The sequence below is a fragment of the Petaurus breviceps genome, unplaced genomic scaffold (assembly GCF_028583685.1).
Source record: "Petaurus breviceps papuanus isolate PSGF00001 unplaced genomic scaffold, PetGlider_PUasm1.0 90919, whole genome shotgun sequence".
NCBI classification, from domain to species: domain Eukaryota; kingdom Metazoa; phylum Chordata; class Mammalia; order Diprotodontia; family Petauridae; genus Petaurus; species Petaurus breviceps.
The window spans coordinates 26,344,271-26,351,869 of NW_027187378.1; the positions used below are offsets into that span (position 1 = coordinate 26,344,271).

The window sequence follows — 7,599 nt, forward strand, 5'->3', positions numbered from 1 at the left end:
TCTCTCTCTCTCTCTCTCTCTCTCTCTCTCTCTCTCTCTCTCTCTCTCTCTCTCTCTCTCTCACACACACACACACACACACACACACACATACACACACTACTTAGAATACTAGGCTTAGAGCATCATGTTAGGTTCCAAATAACATTTTATTAGTGAAATCAACAGAAATGAAATATATCTAGAGGAGGGTGATAAGGTTGGTAAAGGGGTCTATAAACCATGTCATGAGAGCAGTTGAAGGAAATGTGTGTGACTGATTTTTAAACTATTATTTAATACTTGTTCTTTAATTTTTCTGGCATACACTTTCCCTACATAGATAGTAAGCTTTTTGAAGAACCTTGTCGGTTTTTGTTGTACATAAAAATAATGTGCTAACCTAAAATGTTCGATAGCTTCTAATGGGGTCTTTGTTTTGTTCCCAAAAGTATTATGCCTACCTGTACTCCTATGTGATGCCTCAGGCCATCCGGGACATGGTGGATGAATACATCAACTGTGAGGATATTGCCATGAACTTCCTCGTCTCTCATATCACCCGGAAACCTCCCATCAAGGTGAGGAATTCTGAAGGAGAACGAGAGGACAGACATATGGGTAGTCCTCAATAAATTCCACTTACCACAGTCTTGGAAGTCAGAAAACTTGTTCTGTTACTGAAAGAGTTTAGCCTTATCATTTAGTCCAATCTTGCAAAAACCCACTCACTCCCATTTGGTTGCCTTTTCTATTTGACTAGTTCTGAAGAATACTGGCTTTTAATTCTATATTGAATAAAGAGAGAATAAGCCAGGGCTGTGTGTGAATGGGCAGGTAAGTTGTTTTCATTGATCTTCCTCTCCAAGGTGGGAATATCTGCCTCTTCTTGACTTCACAGAGAGAGACAACTTGAAGCACTCCCTTGAAAGACTATCTCCTTGTATATCTTGTTGCTCTTCTGTCATATTCCTCTGTTTCCTTTATTTCCTCACCACTTTTGAGAACTATGTGATTTTTTCCCACCTACACAATAACATTTGATGTTTGTGGCGATACTTATAAAATTTGCGCCACGCTACATGTGTTTTTGAATTGGATCCTCACAATGACCCCTTATGGCAAGCAGTCCAGCTATCATTCCCTTTTTATAGGTTGGAGATCTGAGGCTCTGAGAGGTAAGTGACAGAGCTAGTCTGTGTCAGGGGTGGGGGGGCATTTAAGCCCAACCCTGCCCAGTGTTCTCTCTATTCCCCTGGTGGCTCCTCTCTTTGCTGCCTCTTCACCCTTAGTGGGCTGTGGTGGTTGTCAACGCTTCAGCTCTCCCTCTTGGTTGTCTGCTAATTGTTAGAGGTTTTTGGAGGACAAAGGCAGGAAGGGGAGGGGATAGATTTTGCGCAAGACTACAGTGGGCTCTTCCACATTCACTCTGTCAGTCCTGGCATCAGGAGCCAGTCACCTGCATTGTTTCCCACTCTTTTATACCATCTTCCATTCTAGTAATAAAACATTGCTAAAGGGGGTAAAGATGTCATGCTACCAACACAAAGTGCACGGGCATAGGTTTTTAAAGAAGCCTTATAACTTGGTATGGCTTTAGTCCTGGGGGAAAATATAACTTGTGATCCCCAAAAATGAGCTGCCCTAGAATGGGGTAACCCAGGTATTTAATCAGTCCTATAAAACCCAGGCTCTGAGGGAGGGAGATTTCAGATGGGGAGCAGTGAGTAGAGGTATCGAAAGAAATTGGGAGGGATGGCTAGGTGGCACAGTGAATAGAACACCAGCCCTGGAGTCAGGAGGACCTGAGTTCAAATCCGACCTCAGACACCTAACACTTACTAGCTGTGTGACCTTGGGCAAGTCACTTAACCCCAATTGCCCTACCCTCCCCCTCCAAAAAGCAAAAAAACAAAACCAAAAGCCAAAAAACAAAGAAATTGGGAGAGTGGGGCAATTTCTTCTTTTTTTTTTGCTTGGCAAACCTTTAAGTGCTATATAAATACCAGCTATTGTAAGTTCTGTCCTAGTTCAGTTTATTAGTGCCCCTAAGTAAATGTGACAATGTGTGAATCTGTAGCTTACATCTCCACGAAAAGCAACCCAAGCTAAGTCAGTATTCTCTTATATAAGCAAACAAATAAATACACACACATGTAATTGAATCTTAAGACTGATGCTAAGCTAACAAATTGTTTTCCACTTAACTATAAAGAGCGCTGATTTAAAATTCATCTAGTTATTCCCTCCCTGTTGTGTTCGTTAGCACTGGTGTAACTTCAGTGGTAGAACAGAATTTCTGGGCAAGTAGAAGTTAAGTTCTCTGCCTGGGTCACACTGGGCAAGAAGTGATTGGGCTCAGTGCAGTTGGTCACTCAGAGCTGCATCCTTCTCTAAGCCTCAGCAGCCCCTCGACGTGGGTGCCCTGGGACTCCCCTTCCTTCTGTGGACATCAATGTTCTCACCATGGCTTGAACCCCTAACCTTTGTTCTTGCTTTGTCAAATTTAGACTTTGATTTCTGTTTTTGCAGCCTTGCGTTGGTACATAGACTCAGGTCTGTGCACCTTGTACACAATTAGAACTGTTCCATATTTAGCTATAATGTAAATGGATATACATACATATGTCATGACTGAATGCATGAACTGGTTCTTGGCTTATGGCCCCACACTGTTGTCATTGACATTTAGTTTCCTGCTATGTTACCAGAATCTTTCCCTTGAAAAGTGAACATTTCAAAGTGCATTGGGCATTGGTAGACCTGAGGTGAGCAAGGGGATAAGGTAGCCTATTACTTTGTTTAGAGCCAAAGACCTATACTGGGAAGATAACAAAATGGTTGGTGCATAATGCTGCCCTTTCCAGTTCTTCCTTTATTTTTTCCCTAGATCACCAAATCCTGGGCTTTGGCCACGATGTACACACACTCTAGAAACATTTTGTTAATAGGTTAAAAGATAATGGTTCACCCTGCTCTTCAGTAACATAATACCTTGGCTCAGGGGTTGGCCCAAAATATTGATAGATATCATATGGATTTTTTTCTTGCTTTGTTCAAAAAAAGAATAATTCCTATTTCAGCTGGTCATTTGAGTATAAGAATCAAGCAAATTTGATTAATTTTCATCATTAGCATTAGTCCATGTAAAAACTAAAATATTCAAAGAAATGTAAGTATTTCAGATGAAAACAGCTTAGTTAAATAAGATAATTCATCTTCTTTTCATGATTGCATGACAGTTGAGAAATCAGAAAGGGAAAAAGAAGAAAGGCTACTAAAGAAGCATCACTGTGGACAGTAAACATAACCTCGTGAGGGAGCTTTATCCAGCTGCTACCACTGCTGAATAATAGACTGGAAAATCAGTGTGACAAATCCCAAGATTTGTCTGATCTGTCCATGCCTGTTTGTCACCCGCATCCACTGTGTGTCTGTGGCAGGTGTGGTGGAATGTTAGCTGGTGTGTGTAAAGTGTGCTCAAGTTTGCCTCCCAAGAGCCCCTGGGGGGTGGGTTTGTCCTGTTGTAGACATGGAGAAAGAGGTGGAAACAGTCCAAGCTGGGATTTGGTTCCAGGTCTTGCCTGACTCCAAATCTAGGACTTCATCTACTTCTACCCCCCTACTACCCTCTGGGACGATTCACAGCCCTCTTGGGAGACATGTGATAGTAGATGTGCTGTGTCTTTAACTTTTCTGCTGTTTTGTATTTGCTTGGGCAGAGATTGTTCCATCAAATAGGACACAGATGATCATAGTACTTTATTATTTAAACATAGCTAGGTGCAGCTTGATGATGCAGCAGACAAGAGCACTGGGCCTGGAGTTAGGAAGACCTGAGTTCAGATCCAGCCTCAGACATTTACTATGTGACTCTGGGCAAGTCACTTAACCCCATCAGATCATAACAGCATTTACATTCCAGGGTTGTTGTGAGGATCATATGAGATAATGTTTGTAAAGCACAGTACCTGCCACATAGTAATGTTTATTCCTTTCTCTTTTCGTTAACTTATTCCTTTCCATTCCACATGGAAATGTTTATTCCTTTCTCTTTTCCTTAACTTCATATGTCAGCCTCTCTCTCTCTGTTGAAAAATCTAATTCATTCAGAAGTCACTTATGTGATTCTTGAGTCCTTTCAAGGATCCACCACTCCTCTGGTGTGGGCACCCTCCCTGCTGTACATCACAACCTTACTGTGAGCTAGTTGACACTCTTTTGAGTTGTTGTGACTGAAAAATGCATCCTTGTGCAACCATCATGGTGCAGATTCCCTCTGGATTTAGGGAGGCCAGTCCTCTAAAGATGCCATCCATTGCTGAGTCCATGCTTGAAGCCTTTCTCACTTGATTGAGATTATGCTCAGCTATCAGAGCCTTTGAGAACTCAGGATGCCATTGTATGTGCCATCGGCGGAGATGCTTCTTATGAAAAAAAAAAACAACAGGATTTGTTTCTAGAGTCTTTTTCAGTTCTTTCAGGTCAGTGTGGGGGGGCATCTAAAATCAGTACCTTTTTCAAACCAAGAGCCCCCCCAAATCACTGAATCTTTAGAACTTAGAATAACCTTAGAATTCATTTAGTCTGTTTCCGCTCCCCACTTTCATAGGCTCATGGATTTATAGCTGGAAAGGACCTTAGAGGTCTTCAGTTCCAACTCTTTCATTTTACAGATGAAGAAATGGAGACCCATGGAGGTGAACTAATTTTGCCCATGGTCACACAGCTGGTTAGTGGTAGAGCCGTGACAAGAACTCAGGTCTTTTAACACTTTTAGACAGTCTTTCCACTTTAACAAAGTATGATATTCTTTCCATTTATAGGTTCCTGAATAATTCCTTCATGTTGTGGGATATTAATTTCCATTAACTCCTTTTTAAATACGTATACCACATCATAGAATCAAAACCTATTTAAGAGTTGTCTTGAAAAGCAAGCACATACCCTTGAAAGCCAGTTTGGACATTGACTCACTCTGTGACCACAAATCAATCATCAGACCTCTCTTTCTCTGTAGTGGGGATAGGTGTTGTTGAGGAATGTACGTTGTAAGCTTTAAAATGCAGATACATAAATGTGAATGGTTGTTGTTATTGGGAAGGTGTAATAATGTTTCCTTGCAGTTTATAAAGTGCTTTTACACGTATTACCTGTTTTATCTTCATGATGATGTTGTGAGTTCACATGTACTTAGTGCTTATGGGACTGCTTCCCGGTAGACAGGGGCAGATGTTCTTAGGTCCGTTCTAAATATGAGGAAAATGAAGTAACTTGCCTAAGGTTTGTGTCTGTGACTTCACCTATAGAAGGAGCTCCTGCCAAGGAGCTCCCTCCCCCAGTACAGAGATGCGCTGCCTCTGTAGGGGGTAGCCTTAGCAAGTTGCCTCACAATGTGTTCCTAGTAAATGATTGCTCTGGAACTAGGACTCGGGCCTTTCCCCTCTGTTCCAGGGCCAGGGACAGCTAGTTCTTAGCTTAGTTTCTCTTTTCACAGCTTGCTTTGTCTCAGAGTGATAAAATTATATTGCTAAAATCGTGTGTTTCACAGCTGGGCTGCCTTCCTTCTGCTGCTGCTTTTCCATACCCTTCCATCAGAGGGTAGTCCATCTTCCTTCTTAACTCCCACCAGAGCTATGGGGCCAGTGCTACCCTATGGCACTGTTGTTACAATAGCTACCTTCATGAAAACCTTAGGAATTAATGGCCTAAAAGGGCCCCTCCCCCTTCAGGATATGACCTCAGGCAGGAAGCCTAAGAAAGACAGGATTGATTGAGCAAAGAGTGAGCTTGGTAGATGAGGGAATAGGGGCATGATGGACCCACAGCATCTTGCCTGTCATTCTCTGGGTTTCTTAAATCAACTAAGAATTTTATAAGCCATTGTTAAACTAAATAGCTTGACGTTTCCTGGAAACTGTGTCCATCAATGATCCCAGAACCTCCTGGGAAAACTACTCCTCTAAAGAGCTTTTTGTGTCTAGTGGGGTCATATGCATTGGATGGCTTTTTACCTGTGGTTAAATGTTGTATCCAGGAAGAGGATGTAAGACCAAGAGCCAGGCCGAGAGAGGACTGCAGCATGGATGCTTGTATGCTTGATGCTGCTCTTACCTCAGTGCCTGAGTTCCTTTTCTAATTGAGGAAGGAACTGCAGGGGAGCCGGTGAAAACACCCACAGCTCATTGTTAGCTTGAGCTGGAGCGTTCTCATATAAACTGCTAATGAGCCTGGAGCTGAACTCCCGGTAGGGGGTCTTCTCAAGAGGCCCGCACGGTGAGCATAGTCGATTTCCAAATCACAAGTGAGCAAGTAGGTTTGGCCCTTTGGAGCAGGTCCTCAAGAAGGTGACCTTGCTGGCTAGCAAAAATAATGTTGCTGATGGCTTGCATTTATGGGATGCTTTTTAGCTATGTGACGATCAAACATGGTGGTGCTTTGTAACAAAAGTGTCATAAAAATGTAAGCCGTTTCCATTGTTAGCTGCAGGCTCCTAATGCTGGATGAGTTAAGGAGAATGTTATCTTATGGATCAAGAAAGAAACTGAGGCCAGAGAAAGTGAAAAGAACGGGGAACAATGAAGCAGGAGAGACTCTGCTGCTAACCCTGACTGATTTTTCTTAGCTGTGTGGCCTGGGACAAGGCACTTAGGCACCAAAGTTAAGTTACTCCATCTGTGGAATGGGGGGAATGATCATTGCAACACCTCCCTCATGAGGTCTTTGCAGGGAAGGAGCTTTGAAAGAAACCTTGCATGGGCAGGCGCCTTCTCTGCAGCTTACGCTCTTAGCATGTTGTCCAGGGGACCGAGGGGCTGTGACTTGTGCTAGATGTGTTAGAGGCGGACCTAGAACCCCCGGAGTCCTGAGGCCAGCTTTCTACTGCATCTGGGAAGGTTGGGGAGCTGCCTCCCTTAGATCAGCCCCTACTGTGTGCCAACCTGTATTAGTAAGGTGTAATATAATGCCCAAGGAAAGACAACTTCCCAAGGTTCAGAATACCAGCATAGGTGCTCTCCATTTTATTCAGTGACCAACCAAGAACAGAGAAGATCAAAACATGACATCATTCCAAATACAGCATTTACTAAGCGTGATTAAATAATCTCCAAGTACTACCCCACCCCAGGACCTTCCAATCTTTTCAATCAATTACAAAGTCTCTGTTCTAAATACTTCTCCATCCCTAGGCTATACCTTAATTAAGTCCACCACAAAGCCCCTCTTCTCAAATGGAGATTAGTTTCCAAACATAAGGTCAAAAATTCCCCACCCCAGGATCACAATTGAATCTACCCCAGAGTTACATCAAGTTTAAACACAGCACTTAATACCCAAATGGAGGTCTTTTCTTCATCTTGACAGGAGGCAAGTTCTCAGCAATCTTAGTTCCTGGGGAGACAAGGCTTAGCAAGGCCATAAGATACATTGCCAATCCCTTCATGAATTTATCCTCTGTCTGTAGAACAGTCCTAGAACCCCTGAACACATTAGCAAAGCCCTCTCCCAGGATTTCTGTAAACATACAACAAGAAAATCCTTCTTCAGGGCTTCTGAACCAACAGAAAGGCTCCCAGACCCCTGCAACAACAGCACTGTCCTTCACCAGTGGACAGTATT

General features: G+C 42.8%; 1 protein-coding gene across 7 annotated transcripts in view; it reads left to right on the top strand.

The window, feature by feature from the left end:
• The window catches only part of EXTL3 (exostosin like glycosyltransferase 3), a 92,035-nt gene that overhangs the window by 80,447 nt on the left and 3,989 nt on the right, over window positions 1-7,599 (top strand). For all 7 annotated transcript variants that reach the window (XM_069075639.1, XM_069075641.1, XM_069075636.1 and 4 more), the window contains one exon: window positions 432-560. In XM_069075639.1, the coding sequence (XP_068931740.1) occupies window positions 432-560 (129 nt within the window). The remainder of the gene's footprint in view (window positions 1-431; window positions 561-7,599) is intronic.